The 23,384-nt window shown below is 40.1% G+C and overlaps 5 protein-coding genes across 5 annotated transcripts; 1 reads left to right on the top strand and 4 right to left on the bottom strand.

The window, feature by feature from the left end:
* Positions 1-4,918: 4,918 nt before the first annotated feature.
* On the bottom strand, positions 4,919-9,181 carry LOC125608283 (meiosis-specific protein ASY2-like). Its single transcript, XM_048778440.1, has 4 exons — positions 7,444-9,181; positions 7,240-7,374; positions 6,280-7,166; positions 4,919-6,206 (listed from the first exon to the last, which is right to left on the bottom strand). The coding sequence occupies exons 1-4, from the start codon at positions 8,246-8,248 to the stop codon at positions 5,109-5,111; spliced, it is 2,925 nt and encodes a 974-aa protein (XP_048634397.1). The 5' UTR covers positions 8,249-9,181; the 3' UTR covers positions 4,919-5,108.
* Positions 9,182-9,200: 19 nt separating this feature from the next.
* On the top strand, positions 9,201-10,031 carry LOC125608284 (RING-H2 finger protein ATL40-like). The gene has a single exon (XM_048778441.1). It carries the CDS (start codon positions 9,378-9,380, stop codon positions 9,837-9,839), a length of 462 nt encoding a protein of 153 aa, XP_048634398.1. The 5' UTR covers positions 9,201-9,377; the 3' UTR covers positions 9,840-10,031.
* Positions 10,032-11,180: 1,149 nt separating this feature from the next.
* On the bottom strand, positions 11,181-14,727 carry LOC106423070 (sodium/calcium exchanger NCL-like). Its single transcript, XM_048778219.1, has 8 exons — positions 14,295-14,727; positions 13,652-13,818; positions 13,257-13,311; positions 12,970-13,151; positions 12,738-12,877; positions 12,391-12,646; positions 11,560-11,853; positions 11,181-11,429 (listed from the first exon to the last, which is right to left on the bottom strand). The coding sequence occupies exons 1-8, from the start codon at positions 14,725-14,727 to the stop codon at positions 11,181-11,183; spliced, it is 1,776 nt and encodes a 591-aa protein (XP_048634176.1).
* A 1,705-nt stretch (positions 14,728-16,432) lies between these two features.
* Positions 16,433-17,799, bottom strand: LOC125608286 (ATP synthase mitochondrial F1 complex assembly factor 1-like). Its single transcript, XM_048778443.1, has 4 exons — positions 17,353-17,799; positions 17,200-17,279; positions 17,051-17,109; positions 16,433-16,852 (listed from the first exon to the last, which is right to left on the bottom strand). The coding sequence occupies exons 1-4, from the start codon at positions 17,644-17,646 to the stop codon at positions 16,548-16,550; spliced, it is 738 nt and encodes a 245-aa protein (XP_048634400.1). The 5' UTR covers positions 17,647-17,799; the 3' UTR covers positions 16,433-16,547.
* An 855-nt stretch (positions 17,800-18,654) lies between these two features.
* On the bottom strand, positions 18,655-21,727 carry LOC125608285 (protein trichome birefringence-like 37). Its single transcript, XM_048778442.1, has 5 exons — positions 21,285-21,727; positions 21,029-21,200; positions 19,582-19,763; positions 19,308-19,466; positions 18,655-19,222 (listed from the first exon to the last, which is right to left on the bottom strand). The coding sequence occupies exons 1-5, from the start codon at positions 21,635-21,637 to the stop codon at positions 18,934-18,936; spliced, it is 1,155 nt and encodes a 384-aa protein (XP_048634399.1). The 5' UTR covers positions 21,638-21,727; the 3' UTR covers positions 18,655-18,933.
* Positions 21,728-23,384: the final 1,657 nt, after the last annotated feature.

Raw genomic sequence — 23,384 nt, forward strand, 5'->3', positions numbered from 1 at the left:
CCGGAGTCCTCATCAGACGAAGAGAGCGATCTCGAGGAAGCCCTCGACCCGTTGGACTTACGTGTACTCCTCAAACGAAAGACCACGCCAACGACTGACAAGACTCTCGGATCATCCGACCTCCGAGTCGAGCTCAATGCTAAAAGAGCTAAGCATTCGCCGAGCCCAGGATCCTCATTGGCAACTACGGAAGGCAATCCTATCGTCGATCTACGAGATCAGCTTAACGCGCGAGTCGGTGATTTGCGTGCAAAACTGGACCACAAAAAGGCCGGGTCGCCGAAAGAAAGCGAAGACCTCCGAGCTCTTCTCACCAGGAAGCAATCAAGTGTCAGGCCGCGGATCAACGTGATTATGGGAGGATCTCCACCTTGCGGAGACTCCGTACGAGCAGTCAAAGATCACCGACGAATGGTGGACACCTCGCAGCGCTGGCCGCAGAAGTTCCCAACTGATCTCCCAATCTCCTTCTCAACTGGAGACCTTGTCGGAGTAACTTTCCCTCACAACGATCCTCTCCTCGTCGTTTTAGCCATCGATAAGTACGACGTCACCAAAGTGCTGATCGATACTGGTAGCTCGGTCGATATCATTTTTCGCGAAACTCTCGAAAAAATGGGAATCGACTTAAAAGACGTGAAACCGTCATCCAGGACTCTCACCGGCTTTAATGGTTCTTCCGAAGTAATCATGGGAACTATCCGTCTCTCGGTACAAGCAGAGGGAGTAGCACGGATGGTCAAGTTCTCGGTAGTCAGCACCAAGGCTCCCTACCACGTGATACTAGGCACTCCATGGTTGTACTCCATGCGTGCAATCGCATCCACGTACCATCAGTGCGTCAAATTCCCGGGAATGGATGGCACGACTAAAACAGTGAGAGGAGATCAACGGGCCGCGCGAGATCTCTTAATCGCTACGGTCAAACTGCAGCGATCTCAGTCACTAGTCAACTCGATCTCACCTCCTATCAGCAAGATCTGCCCACAAAAGGAAGAGGTGCTCGAAGTCCCAGTCGACGAATCGGATCCAAGTAAAGTGCTACGAGTAGGCGCTTATCTGTCGGACGAAATGCAACGTGATATCACGGATTTCCTGAAGCAAAACTTGTCTACCTTTGCCTGGTCGATGACTGACATGCAGGGAATCGACCAGTCCATCACGACTCACGAGCTAAACGTAGACCCAAATATTAAGCCCATCCGACAGAAGAGACGAAAGTTGGGTCCCGAAAGATCCAAAGCAGTTGTCGAGGAAGTCGAGCGCTTACTAAGCGCGGGCTCAATAGCAGAAGTTCGTTACCCGGAATGGCTCGCTAACCCAGTGGTTGTCAAGAAGAAAAACGGCAAGTGGCGCATGTGCGTCGATTTTACTGACCTCAACAAAGCCTGCCCAAAAGACAGCTACCCACTTCCGAACATCGACAGACTGGTCGAGTCAACTGCTGGCAATGAAATGCTCACGTTTATGGACGCTTTCTCGGGATACAACCAGATCATGATGCATCCCGACGATCGAGAGAAGACGTCGTTCATAACTGATCGAGGAACTTACTGCTACAAAGTAATGCCCTTCGGGCTGAAGAATGCCGGTGCGACGTACCAGCGACTTGTCAACCGCATGTTCGCTAAACAGCTCGGTACAACGATGGAAGTCTACATCGATGACATGCTCGTCAAATCAGTCCGAGCAAATGACCACCTGGCACACTTAAGGGAGTGTTTCGACATCCTAAACGCTTACAAGATGAAGCTAAACCCGGCCAAATGCACTTTCGGGGTATCGTCCGGAGAATTCCTTGGCTACATAGTGACGCAGCGGGGAATCGAAGCAAACCCGAAGCAAATATCAGCTGTCCTTGATCTCCCCAGTCCGAGAAATTGCCGAGAAGTCCAACGACTAACAGGCCGAATCGCAGCGCTTAATCGTTTCATCTCCCGATCCACCGATAAATGCCTCCCATTCTACGATCTCCTCCGAGGAAACAAGAAATTCATTTGGGACGATAAATGTGAGGAGGCTTTTAGTCAGCTCAAACATTACCTGACGACGCCCCCTATCCTGGCAAAGCCGGACATAGGCGACGTTTTATCTCTCTACATTGCGGTCTCATCCGCCGCAGTCAGCAGCGTGTTAATCAAGGAGGACCGAGGAGAACAACGACCTGTTTTCTACATGAGCAGGAGGATGACCGGACCAGAAACCCGGTACCCGACACTTGAAAAGATGGCCCTGGCCGTCGTCGAATCAGCGAGGAAACTCCGCCCATATTTCCAGTCACATTCGGTAGAAGTTCTCACCGACCAGCCGCTCAGAACTGTCCTGCAAAACACGAACAGAGCCGGCCGTCTTACCAAATGGGCGATCGAACTCGGAGAGCTCGACATCACCTATAAGTGCAGAACCGCTGCTAAGGCCCAAGTCCTCGCCGATTTTCTCGTGGAGCTATCTCCGGAACTCGCTCAAGATTTGGAAACCTCGGATTCAACATGGATCCTGCATGTCGACGGTTCCTCGACAAACAAAGGCTCTGGAGCAGGAGTTCAGCTTCAATCCCCATCGGGAGAGCTCATTCGACAGTCGTTCAGCTTCGGTTTCCCAGCATCAAACAACGAAGCAGAGTATGAGTCACTCATCGCAGGCCTTCGCCTCGCCAAAGCAGTCAAGGCTAAGCGACTCAGTGCATATTGCGACTCACAGCTCGTCGCCAGTCAGTTCAGCGGTGATTACGATGCGCGCAACGATAGAATGGATGCTTATCTCCGAGTTGTACAAGCATTGGCTAAAGAGTTCGAATTCTTCGAGCTCACCAAGGTTCCTCGTGGAGAAAATGTCTGTGCGGATGCGCTAGCAGCACTCGGAAGCAAGCTACGCGATCAAGTCAAAAGGACTATTCCAATTCACCGAATCGAGAAACCAAGCATCGACATCTCAACGGAGTCAGCTAACTTCGTCACCACAGAACTCGAAACAACGCCCTTATCTGAGACCAACGACGACTCCGAGATGACAGACCAAGATCAGCTACTACCCGACTGGAGGACTGAATTCATCCAATATCTCACCGCGGGCACACTTCCAACGGATAAATGGGCCGCAAGACGATTAAAGAGGCGCAGCGCGCATTACGTCGTCATGGAAGAAGAACTCCACCGAGTAACGGCTAACAAGGTCCTCCTGAAATGCATTTTCGCCGAGCAAACACATTTAGTAATGGCAGAAACCCACGAAGGAGCGGGAGGAAACCACTCTGGAGGTCGATCATTAGCCTTGAAAATTCGGAACTTGGGATTTTTCTGGCCAACTATGAATACCGATTGCGAAGCATATGCCCGGCGATGCGACAAATGCCAACGACACGCTCCGAGTATCCACAGTCCAACCGAGCTACTGCGAACTTCCGCAGCACCTTACCCATTCATGCGATGGGGGATGGATATCATCGGACCAATGCCGAATTCTCGCCAACGTCGCTTCGTGCTGGTATTAACCGACTATTTCACCAAATGGATCGAAGCAGAAGCCTTCGCGCAGGTTACAGAGAAGGAAGTTCGTGGCTTTGTCTGGAAGAACATCATCTGTCGCCACGGACTACCATACGAGATCGTGACAGACAACGGATCACAGTTTATGGCCGGAAGTTTTAAAGATTTCTGCAACAAATGGAACATCCGACTAAGCCCTTCGACGCCAAGATATCCTCAAGGAAACGGACAAGCAGAATCCTCGAACAAGATTATCATCGACGGAATCAAGAAGCGCCTTGACCTCAAAAAGGGACATTGGGCCGATGAACTTGACGGCGTGCTCTGGTCGCACCGGACAACCCCCCGAGGAGCGACAAAATCTACTCCTTTTTCACTCGCTTACGGGATGGAGGCAATGGCTCCAGCCGAGGTCAATGTAACAAGTCTCCGCAGGTCCAAGATGCCCCAGCATGTCGAGCTTAATCAAGAGATGCTGCTAGATGCCCTAGATGGGCTAGAGGAGAAGCGCGACCAAGCCTTACTTCGAATCCAAAACTACCAAAACCAAATCGAGAGTTACTACAACAAAAAGGTCCGATCGCGTCCTCTCGATCTCGGCGATCTGGTTATGAGAAAAGTCTTTGAGAACACCAAGGAACCCAATGCTGGAAAACTCGGCGCAAATTGGGAAGGACCGTATAAGATCACTCGAGTCGTCAAACCAGGAGTATATCGACTCGAAACTTCCCGCGGAGCAGCAGTTCCACGAGCTTGGAACTCCATGCATCTTCGTCGCTTCTACTCGTAAAACGAGTACCCTTTCGGAACGAGTAAAATGATCTACATCACCGTTTTACTCGCAAAAAAAAAAAAAAAAAAAAAAAAAAAAAAAAAAAAAAACCGAGTAGATGCACCCTACGGTCACTTCTACTCGATGATGAACTCCAAGTAAATGACTACCAAGTTACTTTTACTTGGACCAAAATGAACTACGAAAGGCTTGATCCTCCCCGGAGGTACGTAGGCATCCCCTCTACGGGGTCCAGCCCCAACCTAACAAAAAATACATCTCGTCTCACTCCCTCGAGTAAACAATGACGAGAGCCAAATGATGCTAGCCCCTTAACTCGAAAGCGGCGCACGAGCACTCATCCCACTTAGTCGACGATATCCTGATCAAATATCGAACGAAGGGAAAAACAGAGTTCCGCGTCACCGATGCTCAAGGCATTGACCGACTCACGAGCGAAATTTCTGGATCTTACTGCAAATCGAAGAATAATGAGTTGGCCGACCAAATTCCTCTCGGTTACCGCGGGGCATCCAGATACCTTTTCCTCGGAAACTCGTTAAAAGTCCAAACATTTAAAACTCGTTAAAACTTAGTTACGGACAAGGCAAACGGGAACGACTTAACGAGAAACGAGTTACGATTCGAAGCAAAGCAAACATTTGATAAAAGCCTTTAAAAAAAAAGGGGAAAAACATCCCGAGTATCGAACAACAAGACCCATATGGGCCAACGGTACATAAAGGTTCAAAGGTCTCAACGAGACCAAAGCACAACATAAGGAGAAAAAGTCTACTAAAAAGCAAACTGCGAAATTACAACAGGAAGAGAAGGTCCTCGACCAGATAGCCCTATTCGTCACCAGCGGGAAGGTTCTTGCCACCATCACCGTCTTTTTCTCCGGGACCCGAGATGCGACCAAATTTGGCTGGGGCTGGAGCAGTCGCGTCCGCAATAGGCATCCCCGCGGGATCATCGTCACCCTTCTCCGGGTCTTCCGACGAGGAAGCAGATGAGCTGGCATTCTTCGACGCCTTAGCGGGGGAATCTGTTAGCACAATGGTCGGCACTGCCCCGTCCTTGTGAACAACCGCTCCCGCCGATGTCTGCTTCGCGAGATCAGCATCTTGATCGGTGGGTTGGTTGGAAGATACAGCAGTTTGAGCGGGCTTCTCCACCGGATCTTCAGGACGAAGAGGAGTACGCAGAGCAATAGCGGCCTCCGAATCGATCAGATTAATATTCGACCCAAACGGGTCAAGCTGACGCCAAATTTCCTCGATCAAAAATCGAGACTCCAACACTAGCGGAGAAAGGCAAAGATCTTCCGCCGGAATCTCCTTTACCTCCAAACGCTCTGCTTCTTCCTCGTAGTGCTTCTCTTGCCCGATGAAGAAGTCGATGGTTTCCTGCGGGATCTCAACACCAGAGGCCTTGATTTGCTCGAGACATTTCCTCGTCCCGAAGGCTTGACTATAGAGACACCGAGCATCGTCGTATTTGTCCCTTTTGTCTTCACGAAGGGAAATCCTGTGAAAGCGTTTCTCGGCTTTAGCGATCATGGCAATCAGCACGCGAACCCTCTCGTGCGTGACCTCGTATTTACGAGATTTCCGAAGCCTGTCCATCTCCTCGGAATGCCTTAGCAATTCCGCAGCCATTTTTGCCTCTAGATCAGCCTTTTCCTTCCGCTGCTTATCCACCACGAACTCGAGATTGTTCATCGCCTCCTTACACATCTGCAGTTCAGCCGCATCAGACGTTCGCGTCTCGTCAAACGCTTTCCTGAGAGATTTCTCCCGAGCAATGGCTTCAGCCTTTTCCCGCGAAGACACCCGAAGAGCCTCCTCCGCTTTCTTCTTGGCTTCTTCGCTCTCACGGATCTGCTCTCTGGCCCGCCTAAGGGCTGTGTCATACTTCCCGACCAGAACATTCCAGTCGCCGTGGCTCTGATCAAAACACCAAAAGACTTAGCCAAAATAATTTAAGGTTCGGAAAAGAAGGGAACGAACAACCGCTTACCTTTACAGACGAGCAAGAGGCGTGCTCATACTCATCTTTGAAGATGAGATCTCCCACTGAAGGGAGTTGATCGGGACCGCCTTTGACCAACCGTAACAGGCGAGCACAATCTTCCGGGTAGCAAGCCAGCGGAAGCTCACGGTTAAACTCGAATCTGAACTCATCTGCCGGGGTTTCCTTAGGGCGACCGGATACTCGGGTCTCAGATCCCTCCGTGACATGAGCAGGGGACTCATTCCTCGAGCGGTCCCGCTGTCCTCCCAAAGTCGATATTCCCCTCGGAACCTCAGTAGAAGGTAGATCACCGGCCAAGGTTCCACGGGATACCTCCTCGGTGACTCGACTCTCCCGTCTCCGTCGGCGGAGGGCGATAGTCTCATTCTCATCATCCTCCGAGGTCCCAACCTCAGGGATAGCTTCAGGAACTAGAGCCTGAAGTTCCTCTTCGCAGACCGAGGATGAGCGGGGCATAGCCAATTCTTTCTTCTTCATCTTTTTCTTCTTAGGAGCGTCCTCGGCGGGCAAATCTCCGGCTTTCCGTTTCTTCCCCCCTTTTTTAGAGGAACCGTCTGCCCCAGTTTGCCCGGGCTCAGAAGATTCCTTCGGACCCTCGGCCTTTTTCTTGCTTTTCTTCGAGGAGCCACCAGTACGCGTTTGCTCAGCAGCAATTGGGGTCGCCTCTACCGCTTCCAACCCCGAAGGGCCAACCCTGCTCCCAGAAGCGCCTCGCTTGGCGCCTATCTTTTCAGCCACAATAAGGCTAAGGTCGGGCAATTGCTTCATTGTCTTGGCTCGGTTGATCTCTTTCTGCTCAGCTTGAGTAAAGAGGGATAGTCTCTTCGAAGTCGATTGATTGACGAGGGGAAGCAAGTTTGAGATCCAACGTTCTGCAAAGAAAAATTCTTAATACACGCTATTCACTTGCTAGGAAAAGCAGAAGGAAAACCAAAGAAAACTCACGACTAGCAATTTGATCTATGGATCTTTGAATTCTCTCCCGAGTAAAGTCCTCCCAGTGATCTTGCTTCTGCAGCGCAACGATCCGAGCACTCTCCTTCCAATCCTCGGGATAAGTGGCGAGATTCGGATGACCAACTACAAAAGGAAAAGAGACGCGTTAGACGAGCACATGCTACAATTGTCACATAAGATACTGCGCAGTACCCATCTCTGCATTCCAGAGAACGCGATAACCAGACTTCGGAGGCTCCTCGAACGCTGATCTGTTCGACTTCACATAAAAATACGAACGCTGCCAGTCTGAGGTTTTGGTCGGGTACCCCGTGACCACGTTATAATTTGGGCGCATCCTCGTCGAGACGAGCCCATCATCGGAAATTGAGACTGAAGTCAACTCCTCAAACGACCTCACACTCATCGATGTCCCTGCCTCAGCCGCGATCACCGATAGAACGACCATTAACCGAAGAGAACCGTTCATCAACTGGCTTAAGGCGACTCCTCTGCGAAACGCGTAAGCCGTGACAATTCGGGGAATTGGAAACCACAACTTCGTGTCGCTCCGAAAATACGATTCGTAAATGCATTGATATCCCTTCGGAGGCGACCAAGGCCTCTGATCCCGTTTTGGAACGATGAACGAAACCCCATGTGCATTGAGATCTCGGAGGAGAGCTTCCACCGACTCCACGGTAGACTTCGTCCTCTCGACGTTGGACCAATTTTGTCCATCGACGACCGAAGGTCGAATTCTCCAAACCTCCAGGGGGCTCTCCTCAGCAAAGATGTTCCCAGGGTAGTAGCTGATCGGGACAATCGAGGCGTCGACCGCTTCTTGACCGTCGTCGTCACCCCGGAACTGTTCTCTCGCTTCCGAGACCAAGAGACGCTGCGATAAATCCATATTCCCCGTATCCATCATCGCTTCGTGATGGATATCGCCGGAGTCCCGAGAAGAGACCGCCCCCTTTCCCTTTTGTTCTCGCGTCAAACGATGAGATGACGACATCTCGGATACTCGCAGATCTAAAAACAGAGATAAAGAGAGAGAAAGGAGCGTAGAGAGAGAAAGTACCTTTAGCGCTGCGGAGGAAAATGAAAAGAAGTGGAGAGGGGGTCGCTATTTATAGAGAGAGATAAGCGCGGGGATCAAAGCGTCATCATTACGCCTAATAAGGCCTAAGTGGGCCTAAACCCAATTAGGCGCGTGATCAACAGATGCGCCGGTCCGTATTCTCGACCCGTAAGCGTTTATCTCACGATCGCAACGCGTGAGAAACGGACGCATCAATCCATTCCCTCGATCGAGGAGTATCAATTGAACGGATTGACTCCCCAACGACCTGTCATTTGCTCGGATTGAACCTTTTGTTCTCCGAACCACAGGCACCAAATTCATCAAAGATCGATTGCTCGACCATCAATGAACTGGGGGGGGACTTACTGTTGGGGATGGATTTAACCCATCCACAAAGCCCATCGAACAAAGGGCCCAGTCCAGCAAACCGAGTCGACATCGGCGCAGAAGCCGATTCTCGAGAGATCGACTCGACAGGGAGCGCTGATAGTCGAAGCAGAGAGCAAGCGGAGCGAGGTTGATCGACTCAACGGCTCAGCGAGCATCTCATAATCAGGCCCGAAAGGCCGACAAAGCCCAATTAGTAAAAAGAGTTTAGGTTAAGGTAATCGAACAGAGTATAAAAGGAGAGGAAAGCAAAGGAGAAAGGCATCGACACTTAGCTACACAAACTTAGCGGCGAGATTAGGGTTTATCATCCGTACAATCATCTCTCTGCTATTTGTACTTTTCCGGTTTAAGCTCTCACGAGCTCCGGCTTGCTTTTACTTTCTCCACCTTTGTAACATCATCTCGAAATCTAATAAACGCCTCTGTTCGACCCATTTCTAGTATTGTTTACTTCTTCTGAGACCAAACTCACCTTAAACACCCTTCTCTTTTATTCAACTGATAATATGTTAATATAATCAAATTCATCACTGGTGATTGTATTTCAACTCTTAATCAAAATATATTCAAAGAGAATGTCAACTCTCAATGATCTATATATAAAAAGGGTACATGTATTTGTTATTTTTGTATCATTATTAACCTTAGCCATTTTTTATAGAACAAAGAGATGAGTTTCAACGACCCTTCGTTAAACTCCATCATCCTTTGGTTCGCCGCCGTAACGTCTCTCTTGACTATCTTCGTTATCTTCACCCTCCTCGTTATTTGTTTGATCAAACGCCGTAGGTTTGTGGATGTATCACCGGAAACAGAAGACGACCACCGCCACCGCAGAAGAGAACCACAAAGCCAAGGGGTTAACGCTTCTGTGATTGCTGCCTTTCCGACATTTTCTTACAAACTGGACAACAACGATCTCGAGGGCAACAGTCAGGAGATAGAGTGTCCGGTTTGCTTAGGGTTAATCCCCAAGGATGCCGTAATTAAGGTTTTACCAAACTGTAAGCACATGTTTGATGAGGAATGTATTGCTAGGTGGCTTGAATCGCACACAACTTGCCCTGTGTGTCGTAGAATGGCTGAGCCGATGTCTAGCACTGGGGATAAGGTTTTAGAAAGTATAGTATAGTTGATGGTTAATTTATATGTCAGTTTCTATGTTTTTTCTTTTGCTAATTGTAATAATTTTTATTGAATATCAAAATGTACAAATGAAACACTCAGCATGAGCACAGACATATACTACTTGAATCTAATATGCTCGATCAAATGAGTCAATTTTCATTTTAGATAGAGAAGTTATACATATATCGTCTTGCGTTCCTTGTATCATATACTATCTTAGATGGAAGAGTAGAAAACAAAAGTTTTTGTTTTGGGTTTTATGGTCAGTATATCAATGCAAAAAAAAATGTTTAGAGGATTTATCCTATTATTAGGAGGAACAGTGTAAACTTATATATTGTTTTTTTGATAAATAAATGAGCTTATATATTGTCAGTTTGTCACGTTCGAGTTCTGAAAATATATTAATCAAGTTTGTTATTTAACAGTTTTGACCTATAATTGTATATGCCTTATTTATCAATATCCTCTAATATACTCTACGTCATGAAGTGCGATGAGAGTCACCTAAAATACTTTTATTACTGAGTCAAATCTTCTAAAATATATGCAACTAGACATAGTTTTTGTTATTCTAAGACGTTAGCTTAAAAAACTAGTGCATACAAAAGCAAATACTCCTTATGAACCAGAGGAATTTACATTATTTTTATGTTTAAATTTACTTTATGTTTATTTCCGAAAGAAATCACAATATCAGTTTACAAAGTTTTACTGATCATGAGTGTTATTTCTTTTCAATAGAAAAACAGTTTGTAGATTGTAATCGCAAATATGTTTTGATATATAATATTTGGCATTTTTTTTTTCATTTTTCTTATGTATTTAGGCTAGGTTAGGTCAAATTCTGTTGTACGTATCAATATAAATATGTACCTAAATATTGAAAACAACAAAAACATCTAATATTGTTTAGGTTTTTGACAAGAGTAACAGAAAGAAAATTTTAATCTCGAATTTGCATTAACACATCATAAATATATTTGAGAAATATGTTTTCCATAATATGCATATAACCTTTTAACTCTTGGAGATGATTTATATTTCTCAACCTTTTTGAAGATATACACTATCGGCTGATTTGGTTGGTGCCAGAAAAATTGCACTTAGTGCTATCCAGTGCTATGAACATCATCGATTCATAGTATATTTTCTAATATGCAGGTGAGGGACATACGCAAAGACTGACATAGGAAATGATCTGTAAGAACTGTATTATTTCAAAGACGAGCTCACAAAGTACAATACAACCAAATTGAACGATTAAAATGCGAGAAAGCCACAAAAACACCGACGAAATACACTTAGCGAGGTTGTAACTTAAGTCTCACCTAGAGGTGTAAACTTAGTTCTTGTCTAGAAATTGATAACGGAAATAGATAAGAACAAGAGAGAAGATATACATAGCAAAGGCAAATACACAGATCCAGAACGGATAAGTCGATCTCATATAAGCCGGTAAGCCAATTGCGAGGCCAACGATCACAAGAATAAAAGCTTCTACCGAGCAATTCCATGCCAAGCCTCTCGCGTATATAACCGCCAATATGATTGACAATCCCATGAGGTTGTTCATTGTAATATCTTTGTAGATCTGTGAAAACCAATAAAAATGCCCTTTAACTACGTCTATATCATTTCAGTAAAAAAAACAAACTACGTCTATATCATATAATGTAACGTACTCAAGTAATGAAATGTGATAGTTAAAACTTAAAACTAACCTCAGAGAAGGTATGTATTGAGATTTTTTCCTTGTCTTTCGGATGACAGAAGCGTGCTGATAGAGTGTTCTTTAAGTTTCTAGCCAAAGGGATAATCACGAAGACGATGTAAAAAGAGGGAACTCCAGCTGAGACTGATAAGAGCTCGATGTTCATCATAAATGGTTTTGCAAGAAAGAGGACAATTAAGATCCCTACGATGACTTTAATCGCAGCTCCTAACGTTTCCATATAGAGAAATTTAGTTACAAGCTTTTGCGACGGTGTTTTCATCTTTAGAGTTCCCTTCACCTCCTGAAACACGTCATGATTTGGTTTCATAATGAATGTATTTTGAAACTAGAGGAATATTTTTCTAAAAACGACATTTTTCTGCTAAGTATTTTTTATTGTGATTTTTATTTGAAAAGAAAATAAGTTAAGCCGTTTTTAATGAACTTACTTTATCAAAAAAAAATATAAACAAAAATACAAGAATTTGCTATATTTTATTACAAAAGTTGAGGTTTATAGTTTGTTTTATAATCCGGAGGTATATAATGGACCGAGATCCAACCGACTAATCTTTTAAAAGTCTGTTCACTTGTGTCAGTTATATCCGATTTCTAGCAATGAGAATTAGATATTTATGTCACGGGTATATCTGAAATAGTAGATTTCGAACTCGGGATCCTTAGCACATTTCCAAGCCCACTGTACCACTCGACCAGCGTCGTGTGGTTAGACAAGATTTTTTTTTCTAAAAATTGAGGTTATAGTTTTCTCTAAAAAAAAAAGTTTTCTCTAAGGTTATAGTTGCAATAATCTTTTCTTGAAATGATGTATACTTACGCTGTGATCCTCTTTTTCATCCTCTAGGTTGTCGAATTTGATTTTGTGGTTTTTGAGCATATCCGTGACCCCTGCCTCAAATTCGTCCTTGTCTAAATGACCGTCTGCGTCTTTGTCGTATTTTTTAAGAAACTCTTTAGCAATCTTATTTATTTCGCATTTCCTCCTCCCAAAGTTCCAAAACTCTATTTTAAAGTCTTTCAGCTCAGATATTTGTATCTTCTCATCATTGTTTGTATCAAGAAACTCAAACAAACTACACAAAATAAGCAATGATTTACGATGTGAGAGAACTGAAATGAAACAATCATTGCTTCAAAAGTATAAAGAGAAAGAAGTTAAAGAACCTTTTTATGCTCTCTTTGTTTATCTCTCCATTTTGTAGTAAGTTTTCTGGTGAAAACTTCTTTAATAGCTTATGAACTTCTGACATGATCTCAAACCTCGCGTGTTCTAAGCTCTCCCTTTGGTTATCTTGATCAGCATACTGCGAGTTTCCACACCCAGAAAAAGCATTCACAGGTGAGCAAACAAAATGAAACCAAAAGGGTTAACATTTGCTTTTAAAGGGACTCATACCGAGTAAACAAAGTAGAGAATGGTTGAAGAAGAAGAGATTATTAGTGTTATCAATATAATGATATGCCTCCAAGAATGCGAATCAAATATCGCTGTAAGTGTCACCATGAGAAAGGGAGCCAGACTCAACAACATAATCCCTGCAGGTTTCTTGTTCTTCGTATCTACGTCTACGCTTGCTTCTGAACATAGATAATTAAACACAACACAACATCTTCGTACAAAAAAAAAACTACTCAAAGAAAAGAGAAAGAATCTATCTACAGCCTTCGAGTCACTGAACTTACCAACAATGTTTTTCACTATGTTATGTCTTTGGCTCCACCAATCTTGTATGATTTTCTGATGAACATATAGTAACGTATTATAATTAAGTAGAGAGAATTTGTGAGATGGCCATACTTTTTCTGTATACATTCGTAAATAATAAAGTGGATGATTATTTGGTGGACAGTACAGAATGCATATGAGAATGCCATATATCATCTTCATCTATATTTCTTGTGCAGCAAGAAACACAAAAAGAAGAACGCTATTTTGCCTTTACAGTTCATCAAATGGTCACCCACTAATCATTCAAAGCTGTTCTCTTTATTATAAACAGAAATTATGGTCATGAGATCTTAGCTTATATAAATATGACCATACAACTAACAGATTCCAGATTCGAAGAAAAGCTTACTGTGATTGTTTTTCTTTCTTCATTTTCCAAACTCGAACCAGTGATGCTAAACACAACACAAGCTCCCCATTGAATTGTGAGAGCAAACACAGTGTATCCCGCAGTAACTCCCATGTTGTTATCAACGAAGGAGTTAGCAACATCGCTGCCCAGTGATAGTCCATTCGCTGAAATTAAAAAAAAAACCCAAAAAAAAGAAAGAAGGAAGAAGCGCTTTAAGGTCCAATACATATAAGGACAAATTTCATAATTACCATAATTACTTAACGTTTTTCTCACAAAACGCACTACAAAATTCCCAAAATAGTATTTATGGATTAATAAAAACATTACACTAGCTTACATTTTAATAACTCTAATTCCACCTTCTAAATACGAAACCAACACTAATCACTAAACTAAAGAAAAAAATTCCCAAAATAATATTTATAATTAAAACCATAAATTATCTTACATTTTAAACCATAACTCTAATTCCAGCTTCTAAATGCTAAACCAACACTAATCATTAAACTCAAACACAAATAAAAAACAAATAGATCTTTTAAACTTTTAAATAATGTTATTTTTGAAAAAAGTTCGCAATGTGCTATTTTTTTTTTAAATAATTCAATGTTATCTAAAAGTTAATTTCTCTATATACAATGCTTTTCGTAGTTGTGAGCCAAAGAACTAGGATCCTTACCGAGCATAAGGACAATTCTTGGGAACATTGTAAGAAGAGGGAAAATGATTCCGCCATAGAATCCAACATCAAAGGTTAAAAAGAGTTGCGACCTTCCTACGGACAAGAAATAGTCACCAACGATCAAGAGACACCCAAACGTGAGTACTTGGAAGACATAACCTCCAACATTATTTGCACATGGAAGAAAACCATAGACATGTTCACACTCGGTCCCGGACAAGGTCTTAGGAGGGTCGAGAGTGAGAAACTTGTAATCCGAGACGTCATGGACGCCATCAGAGATCAAGACCGAGTTGTTTAGAGGAAGTGGACTTAGGACACGAGAGCTCGCAACAGAGATGATGAGAGACAGAGAGAGAAAAGAGAAGAAGAGTGTGAGATTTGCCATGGAAGTAAACTCAAGATCTATGAGGAAGATTTAGTGTGAATTTAGTGGGATGGTTTTCCTCTGTATTTATACACAAGTCATAGTAACTAAACCCCACATATCGGACAAGATCTAACAACTATATAATAAACAAACATTTTAAGGTTTATTGTTTATACGATGATGAGTCGGACGAATTGAATCTTTAATACGTCAACAATATTGTTGTTGGTAATGGTAAGTCATATAAATATAGATATTTAAAGACTAAGGCTTTGATGGTGGATGCCCTTTATTGGAATGGTTTGATGAATAGTTCATTAATGATACTACAGTTTTAAAGTTTGAGTGATACATAATGTGATTTATTATCAATTATTATGTAGATTAATTGAAAAAACAGTACAAAAATCTTTCAACATAGTCAACATGGTCAATGTTATCCAAGTAGAACTGTCATACGTAGTTTTTTCTTTTGTTACAAAATTCTCATAATTTGTAATAAAATTTTAAACCAGTGGAAATTTTGACTTTTGGTAAAAGCGTTTTAATCAATTGTTAAATTTCTACTTTCTTTTGTAGTGAATGGTATGAACAATGCGCTAAAAATCGTTTTAAGGTTACTTGTTCATACGATGATGACTCGGATGAATAAAATCTTAATAAGTCAATAGTAATATTGAGGTTGGTAAGTCATAATAATATAGATTTTTTAAGACTGATGACTTCTGATGAAGCGTTTTAACCATTTGTTTAATTTCTACTTTAACTGTAGTGAATGGTATGAAGAACGTGCTAAAAGATTTATTTTATCAATTGAACAAAGGTTCTAGAATTCCAAATCTTTCTGTAATTCTAACATACATTCAGTGTCGTGCGAAGAGTTTTAGGAGCCTAAGGCAACTTTTAAAAATAAATTTATTTATAACCGTAGTAAAAATAATTTTCTAATATAATATATTATTTTCACCAAAAACATTTCTAATACTGTAAAAGAATAAGTTTATAACGTAAATATGTTATATTATGTCATATAGAAAAAAATACATGAATTCAAAAAATGAATTAATTAATTTTCGTAAAAATGTTTTTTTTTAATAAGTCTAAACCACTATACTAGAAATTATTTTAAATTTTGGGACCCTAAAAACAGTCATATTAATCGGGGGCCTGAGGCGAATGTCTTTTTTAATACACTGTAGGCACGCCTCTGGATACATTATCATTTTAACTTTTAAAAAATGTCAATATGTTTAGAGGATGCTCTTCCTACTCTACCAAGTACCAAACCAAAACTCCTACTGACAAAGAGAGTATACAGAAAAAAGAACAGATATATAGTCATGGAATCCTGATCAGAAAAGAGAACAGAAACATTCAGACGCTCACTGAACTCCTAAAGCTTCTCGATTTGTTAGACTTCTTCAGAACTGTGTTTTGACATTGTGTATTGTTGAGGAGGAAGCTGAGAGCTAGAGAAAAAAAACTGAAGCAGATGAGTGTATATGATATGCTACTGAGGGTATACACTACGAGAAGGAAGAGAGGATTGGAGAAAGAAGAAACACATTAAAGGAGGAAGGATTCAAGAATGAAGATAAGTGTTATTGGGAGGTTCTTCATCAATATACACTTCAGTTCTTATCAGTATACACATAGTTTGTACTGAGAAAGACATAAGCTTAACATATGTAAAGGTATCTGTGCAAATCCTACTAAAGAGAAGTATTCTCAACCATTTGGTGACGTAGTTTTTATTACCATTCAAAAACAATTCTAATACAAGCGTGTCTCAAGAACACAAGAATCAGACAAGTGTTTTTTCTTCTTGATTTAGCAAATCACAGAATAGGCATATCAAGGGCTTGTAACACATCCTTGAACTCAAAGTCATGAGTACGTTTATTGAACCTCTCGAGCAGCTTGTACCGAGTGTCGTTCAAGTAAAACGACTGAGCCGTCTCCATGATCCATTTCGCCTCCTCGTCTGTGAGTTTGCTTGTGAACACAACATCACCTCGGATAAACACCAAGTCTTTTGTCTCTGAAAGCTCGGTGTAGAAAGTGCTAGTCAGGTAAGGAGCCGCTTGAGTTCCTCTTGCCTTGTAGTCTTCCAGACCAGTGAAAATCATGTGTGGCGCTTCAACTGCCACATTAACGATCAAAGATCAAATGCTACATCTAGCAAAGATTCAGCCTCACACCATACAAGGTAAATAAACTGTTCAAGATTAACTAGTTTGCTAGCATTGGTCCTAAGTCCTAACTAAGTAGTAAAGAATGTATTTTTGAGTAAACCCATCTCAATCATTGACTCGAACTCTCAGATAAAGCTAGAACAAACCTTGAGCAAACATGGTAACGTAACCACTTCCTCTCCACAATGGAATGACAAAGTATCGGCTGCAATTACAACATCAAACATAAGAAGATCAAATCAAGACAAAACACACACACATACAAAGCTGATAATGATGATGATGATGTTATTACCACTCAGCTGCTCGTTGCTCCAACAAACGATAAAGCTGAGCTTTCATAGTTATCCCAATATGGCCTCGTCCTAAGTGATACTGACAAAAACGAATCATCAGCAACACATCAAAAGAACGAAACTTTGGGAGGTAGAGAGAGGGTTAAAATTACATCGTCCCAGATCGAGGTGAGCTCCTCCGGAGATTTAGTCTTGGCTCTCTCCAGATCCATGATCGAATCCAACGGTTTTGGCTGCAAAGGCGTGAACCCAGAAGCGAACCTCGAGTTTCTGACTGAACCTAGCGATGCCCATTTGATGTGGCTCCCTGGTAACGCTTCTGAGAGATTACTTCGTTGTGGAGAAGACGACCACGCGGTGGAAATGTGTCGAGATGGGCACGAGGAAAGAGAGAGCCTTTCTGTAGCGAGATTCGATAAGGAACAGAGGATTCGTCTCAGTTTCATGGTGAAGTAGAAAGGTTTTATCAGTAGGCTTTTGAGGAGCTCTCTGTGGAATTTTGTCGAACACGTTGTGTGCTAGCAGATCTAATCCAACATCAACGAAAATGTCTCAATCACTCGTAACGTGTTTTAATGGGTTAATTTGGTTCGACCGGTTTAAATTAGGCTTTCGTAATTACGCTAAGGTCCAGGATTAAGTTTTTTATGGGCCGAAATTGATGGGCTTGTAGAGTTCAGATATTTGGCTACTACTCGATCTGGCTTCCCAATGAAAACTCTAATAACAAAACTAGATTGGCTAGGAGCTTGAATTAGACAAGTATGTGTCATGTAATATAATGGTCTAACATGTGACTTGAGTTCCATCATTTGTATACAAAGGATCTGTGGTGAAGGTACTGGAATCAAATTTAAGGACTGGCATTAAATGCGCAACAAGCCTAAAGCCACCGTACACATAATATTTCAAACAATGAAGAAACTCTGGACTTCGCGTCCACGCTTGAACCATGTAAAATATCTTAATATCCTACCTATCCATACTCAAGAGAAACCCTAGACAACAAAGAAGGGAGAAAAATATATAATACCGAACCACCTTTTTAAAAAATACCGATAACTTTCCAAAAACTATTGTACATTGTTCTCATTTCATTTTCTAACTCAAGTGTTGGGAGTGTTATTGAAATTAACACTACACTAGTGCTTTAGGCGCTCTCAATTACAATTTTTTATGAGCATGTCCATCTACACTGCGAAGCCACTACTAAAACGTTGTTATTCCTAAAAGAATTTCAAAATCATTCAAAACATTAAAGCTGTGGAATATCAGACAAGCACCAAGAAAAAAAAACGTGAATAACATAGGTTAAGGGCTCACAAATTGTTTATTTTCAGCAATTTAAAACTGAAAAAGTTAAATTTTGTAAGTTTTGCTATTATCATTCGTTTTGAATGACACCTTTTCCTTACCAAAATTATTTTTATATACTATTACGATATTTTAAATAATATAAACAAAAGGTACCACATTGAAAGGGTTTACAATATACAAAACAATATTTTTGTTTATAAGAACTAATATAATGAAGTACATTTTCTCTGTGATCTTGAAGAGTTTCAGATCTAAAGTAGCATTAATTACAAAATAAAAATGATCTAATCACAAGGTTGTTTGGTCAAAGCAGAATCTTTGCCAATGTTTAGTCCATCCGTGAGTATTTGGAAATTTTTTTCATTTACACTTCCAAGAATGTAATATAAATGCAAGTGTGTATGGACTCAAGTTCTTCACATCGAGAGAGCTGCGTAGAGAAGCTGGTTCCAAGTATCCGGCAAGCCAGGAAGGCACCAGTGGCTGCAATCGCTTCCTCCAGCGGCTCCATATGTAGATGGATGAGCATCTTTTCTTAGTTGAGACAGAGTTGTGATATCAAGTAAGTAAACGGGTGTTTTCATCGAGCTTAACACTCGGGACACGATGCTTGCTGCAGGAAGTGAACCACCTGGATATGTTGATCCGCTCAACGGTTGCATCTGCCCGTTGCAATTATCCCTTGGCTCATTCCATTCCTTTCCCCTATTATATTTTCCAAAAATATATTTAACCTAAAAACCGCGGTTTACAACCACATATATGTATATAATATGTGTGATAAACTTACACGTAGTGAGTAGGAGAAATGCCTTGGAAGAAAACTCGGGTTTGCGAAATATTAACATTTTGATCAACCCATTGAGCCCAAGTGGTGAGCCCTTTGTTGAAAGCATCAAGACGGTCCATGTCTCTAATCAATGAAGACCCAGTTCTTATATAATCCCACCTGAGTAAACAACGAGATGAGAAGACGATTCTGGTTAGCTAAGCATGTCGACTTAATCGCCAAATTATAAATATTATATATATATATATATATGAGTACGATCTATGGTACGAACCCTTGTAATTCTACTCCTTTGTGAAGCCACCAGTGCCAGGAATTGAAGACGAGAATGTCCATGTCTTTCCAAACATCAGCACCACCTTCGATAGTTCCAAGGTTAAGCACACGCCCTAAAGTTTCTTTGGAGATATCCACTAGGTATGGTGTTCGGTATAGGAATATTGTAACTCCATATTCCTGTTTTCATCATTTAAAAACGATAGAGAATTTTTTTCTTATTGGGTGAAGTGATTGAGAATATCATAATACTTTATAATTATATATGAAAATATGCTAACTCTTTTTTTAAAAATGGCAAAAGCATGTTAGTAACTAGAAAATCACAGACATATATATATATTCCAAGCTTTTTAGTATGTGTACGGTGTACCCATATATATAAGTATATAACTGTAATCGAATCCTAGTATTTAGAATTTCGCAACGGATGGGGTTGGTATTCAAGATAACGTGTTTTCACATCTAGATGATTAAAAATATAAACCGAAGAAAACCAATTCGAGTGGTCTTTAGTTGTCATTAGCTGTCAGATCTCCTACTTGGCTACTTCCTTTCTCTGTTATAGGTTCTCTTCTTTTTGTTTGTTTCCAAATTATTAGTTTGTTTTCTGTTCTTTTAAAACAACCAAAAGAGAGAAATTGCCAAAAACCTAAGTCAACAATTGTAAGAAAAACCAAATCAAATAATGTACTGTGGACAAAAAATTTGGATGTTTACATCTTTTTCCTGTTTCCATATCACATAGGTTTTTTGAACATTCATATCACATAGGTTTCATGGTTAACATATTTATAGTTTTCATTGTTCAAGATGAATATCAACCTAATTAGAACTGGCAATTGTTTCAGAACTGGCAACTAGACAGTTTCTTGTGAAAAATAAAAGATAATTTTAAGATATATCAACTAACACCAATTCTTCAAAACAAAATAGATCAACTAGTTTATAATTAAGTTTAAAAAGAAGTAGTTATAAACTTATAATTCTAAATATCCCACGCATACATTTATACTTCGCGAAACAAACACAAATATAGAAAAATAAAATCAATTAATTTGTAAAATATATACTTTTTATTTCCCGCTTTTAGTTATAAATCTATAATTTATTAATTTTAAATGACGTATATATCAATTATTTTCTCAAATTTAAGAAAATGAAAGAAAACGAAAGACCCATCAGACAGCCAAAATCATAATACCTTGGATGCCAAGCATAATTGCAGAAAACATTTTTACATTTAAACTCAAAAGCAAAAACACTGCTTTTTTCTCTTGCTGAATATATTGTATAATATATAGCCCCTGACCAACTCGATTCAATAAAATGACAAGACCTCCTCGTGATGATGAATTATTAGATTTTGTATTTATCCAAAGACACATGCAGTTTTAAACTATAACAAGTCAACAAAAAGAGAGAGGGGAGAGGCAGGGAGGGACCTGGAAAATGAGAGAGGAGACTGGGGTACGCTTGATAAAAGTGGTCTTGGTGTCTGGTACCGATGCATGTATCATGCATCCTAATGATTCCCACATGTTTTGACTCAGTGAGTCTCCCACGAACATAACTCGTTTCCCTCTCCATTTATTCAGAAACGCTTGTCCATCGAATCTTCAATTACAAATCACATACATATATAACCTATTATTATCATCGTCTTTAGGCTTAAATGCGGTGTATGTTGATGTTACATACCTTGGGATGGTGCATGAATCAGGCTGCCAAGAGTACTTGAGGAACTGTCTGTCTGGTCGACCAAATTTGAGACAATCAAACTCGCCGTCTATGAATGGACAAGTGGAGGAATCGTAGAAAGGGTAAGAAGCATCAAAAACCCATCTCCCTTGGAACAAGTTACATTCTCTCGTTTGCTTCCTCCCTTTCAACGCCGCTATTTTTACTCTTCCGGCGCTGGCCAACACGGTTCTGTTGCGATGGCTCTCATGTGGTTTCTTGTCGGAAGCCAGGGCCTGGTCGGCTCTGGACAAGATTGTGAGTGTGAGAAGTGGAAGAAGAAGAAGGAACAGAGAGATGAATTTGAAACCCATCTTTCAAAGAAAAAAATGTGGGTTTCTTTTTTGAAGAGACTTTGTGATTGAATTGGGTTTATATATACACACGTATGTACTTTTACACATAACTACAGTAGTGAGTTGTGTAAAGAGATTCTTCGGTAGAGGTAATATTTGGCCATATATGTGTTTGAAACTAAGAAAAAATCCATTAACTCAATAGGAAATCCACAAATTGTTAGGCTGACAATTTTTATTGAATATCTACTATTAAAAGTAACGAAAAATAGTTTAGTAAATAATGAAAATCGGTTCTTATATAAGAGGGTCCATAAAAATTCTTACAATATAATGTCTCTTTTATAATTGATTCATACTTTTTAATAAATCAAATACACAATGGTTTTAGCCTTTTATGATATCAATTGAATAGTTCATATACTGTTATTTATAGACCAGATAACAAATTATACACCTCTCAACTTTATTATGCATAAGATTAAACTATATACTAATACTACTATTTTGTGTTAAAAATACTAATATTACTTTTAGAATTAATATTAGTAACAACTAAAATAATACTACTATATTAGTATTTAGAAAAAAGTAAATATCGTGAACTGAAATTTTTATGCTAATTGATATATTTAAGAGAATGTAATTCTTTGATTATTTTATTTATAGTGTATTGCATTTTCTACGTTAACAAAATGACTCTAAATGATACACGAAGTTGGAACTGCTAATTCCTAAACGAAACCATTAACGCAAGAGCTCTGTTGAGAGGTGTTTCCACTAAAATGTATTGTCGTAATAAAGTTGCTTTAGGAGCCTAAGAGCATGGTTAATGGATGTTTCTTAAAGTATGGTTCTTAGCGGAATATAAGAAACCATTTTTTTAATTTTTAACTAAAAAGCTAAGAACTGGCTCTTATTAGTTAAAAGTTAAAGGACAGTTTCGTATATTCCGCTAAGAATCTCACCGTAAGAACCCCTCCCATTAATCATGCTCTAAAACAGAAAACCAAAAGTCGAATTGATTAAATGCATTTACTATACTCTAATGTGTTTTGATATGATGTTTACACAAGAGTTAAACAATACATAAAGTTAAATATATACCTTTATGGGGAGTCTATATTATTAAATAGGATTCTGCCATTGATTTTTGAGTTATTTAGAAAGTTATGCCACTTTAGTTTTACATACTCATTAAAGATATAATTAAATGTCAAAATATTCATGTGACCCATTGTTTATATTCAGATTTCATTTTTATTTAACTCATTAATTATCATTTTCAAAAACATATTTATATTTCTAAAAATTTATTCAAAAAAAAATAAGTTAAATGTTTTTAATAAAATAACCGTAAATTTTTAAATGAGATAATTTATTAAATTTTAAAATTAAATAAGTCCAAACTATTCAAGATTTAAATGGAGTGAGTCCCAATGAAATTAGTCTAATTTTATAAATCGTAAATTTCAGGTTTAAGAATTTTATATGGTAACAATATATCGATATAAAACATTTGTTCCAATAAAAAAATAAAAATACACTATATTGTTATAAAACGCTTTCAAAAAAGTATAATGTTATAGGTATCGAAAAAATAGTAACAAAACAATATTAGATGTTAACTAAATGATGATAATTCTAGCTAAATGGTAACAAGCGCATATTTATATATGAAGTATTCACAGAAAAGTATTGTTACCATCATTTGAGAAATGGTAACAAGCACAAGTCAGTCAAATTAATTAATTAATCAAAATTG

The sequence above is a fragment of the Brassica napus genome, chromosome A4 (assembly GCF_020379485.1).
Source record: "Brassica napus cultivar Da-Ae chromosome A4, Da-Ae, whole genome shotgun sequence".
Classification (NCBI taxonomy): domain Eukaryota; kingdom Viridiplantae; phylum Streptophyta; class Magnoliopsida; order Brassicales; family Brassicaceae; genus Brassica; species Brassica napus.

Coding starts and splice junctions, on each gene's coding strand:
- LOC125608283 (XM_048778440.1), bottom strand. CDS start 8,248: ATGTCGTCATCTCATCGTTTGACGCGAGAACAAAAGGGAAAGGGGGCG. Junction 7,167..7,239: donor CATAGATCAAATTGCTAGTC/GTGAGTTTTCTT, acceptor TTTTCTTTGCAG/AACGTTGGATCTCAAACTTG. Junction 6,207..6,279: donor CCTCTTGCTCGTCTGTAAAG/GTAAGCGGTTGT, acceptor TGTTTTGATCAG/AGCCACGGCGACTGGAATGT.
- LOC125608284 (XM_048778441.1), top strand. CDS start 9,378: ATGAGTTTCAACGACCCTTCGTTAAACTCCATCATCCTTTGGTTCGCC.
- LOC106423070 (XM_048778219.1), bottom strand. CDS start 14,727: ATGGCAAATCTCACACTCTTCTTCTCTTTTCTCTCTCTGTCTCTCATC. Junction 12,878..12,969: donor TTCTCTACTTTGTTTACTCG/GTATGAGTCCCT, acceptor GGAAACTCGCAG/TATGCTGATCAAGATAACCA. Junction 12,647..12,737: donor AACAAAGAGAGCATAAAAAG/GTTCTTTAACTT, acceptor TATTTTGTGTAG/TTTGTTTGAGTTTCTTGATA.
- LOC125608286 (XM_048778443.1), bottom strand. CDS start 17,646: ATGAAACTGAGACGAATCCTCTGTTCCTTATCGAATCTCGCTACAGAA. Junction 17,280..17,352: donor TCACCTCGATCTGGGACGAT/GTAATTTTAACC, acceptor CGTTTTTGTCAG/TATCACTTAGGACGAGGCCA. Junction 16,853..17,050: donor CGTTACCATGTTTGCTCAAG/GTTTGTTCTAGC, acceptor TTAATGTGGCAG/TTGAAGCGCCACACATGATT.
- LOC125608285 (XM_048778442.1), bottom strand. CDS start 21,637: ATGGGTTTCAAATTCATCTCTCTGTTCCTTCTTCTTCTTCCACTTCTC. Junction 19,764..21,028: donor TCTCCTCTCTCATTTTCCAG/GTCCCTCCCTGC, acceptor TGATGAAAACAG/GAATATGGAGTTACAATATT. Junction 19,223..19,307: donor ATTTCTCCTACTCACTACGT/GTAAGTTTATCA, acceptor AAAATATAATAG/GGGAAAGGAATGGAATGAGC.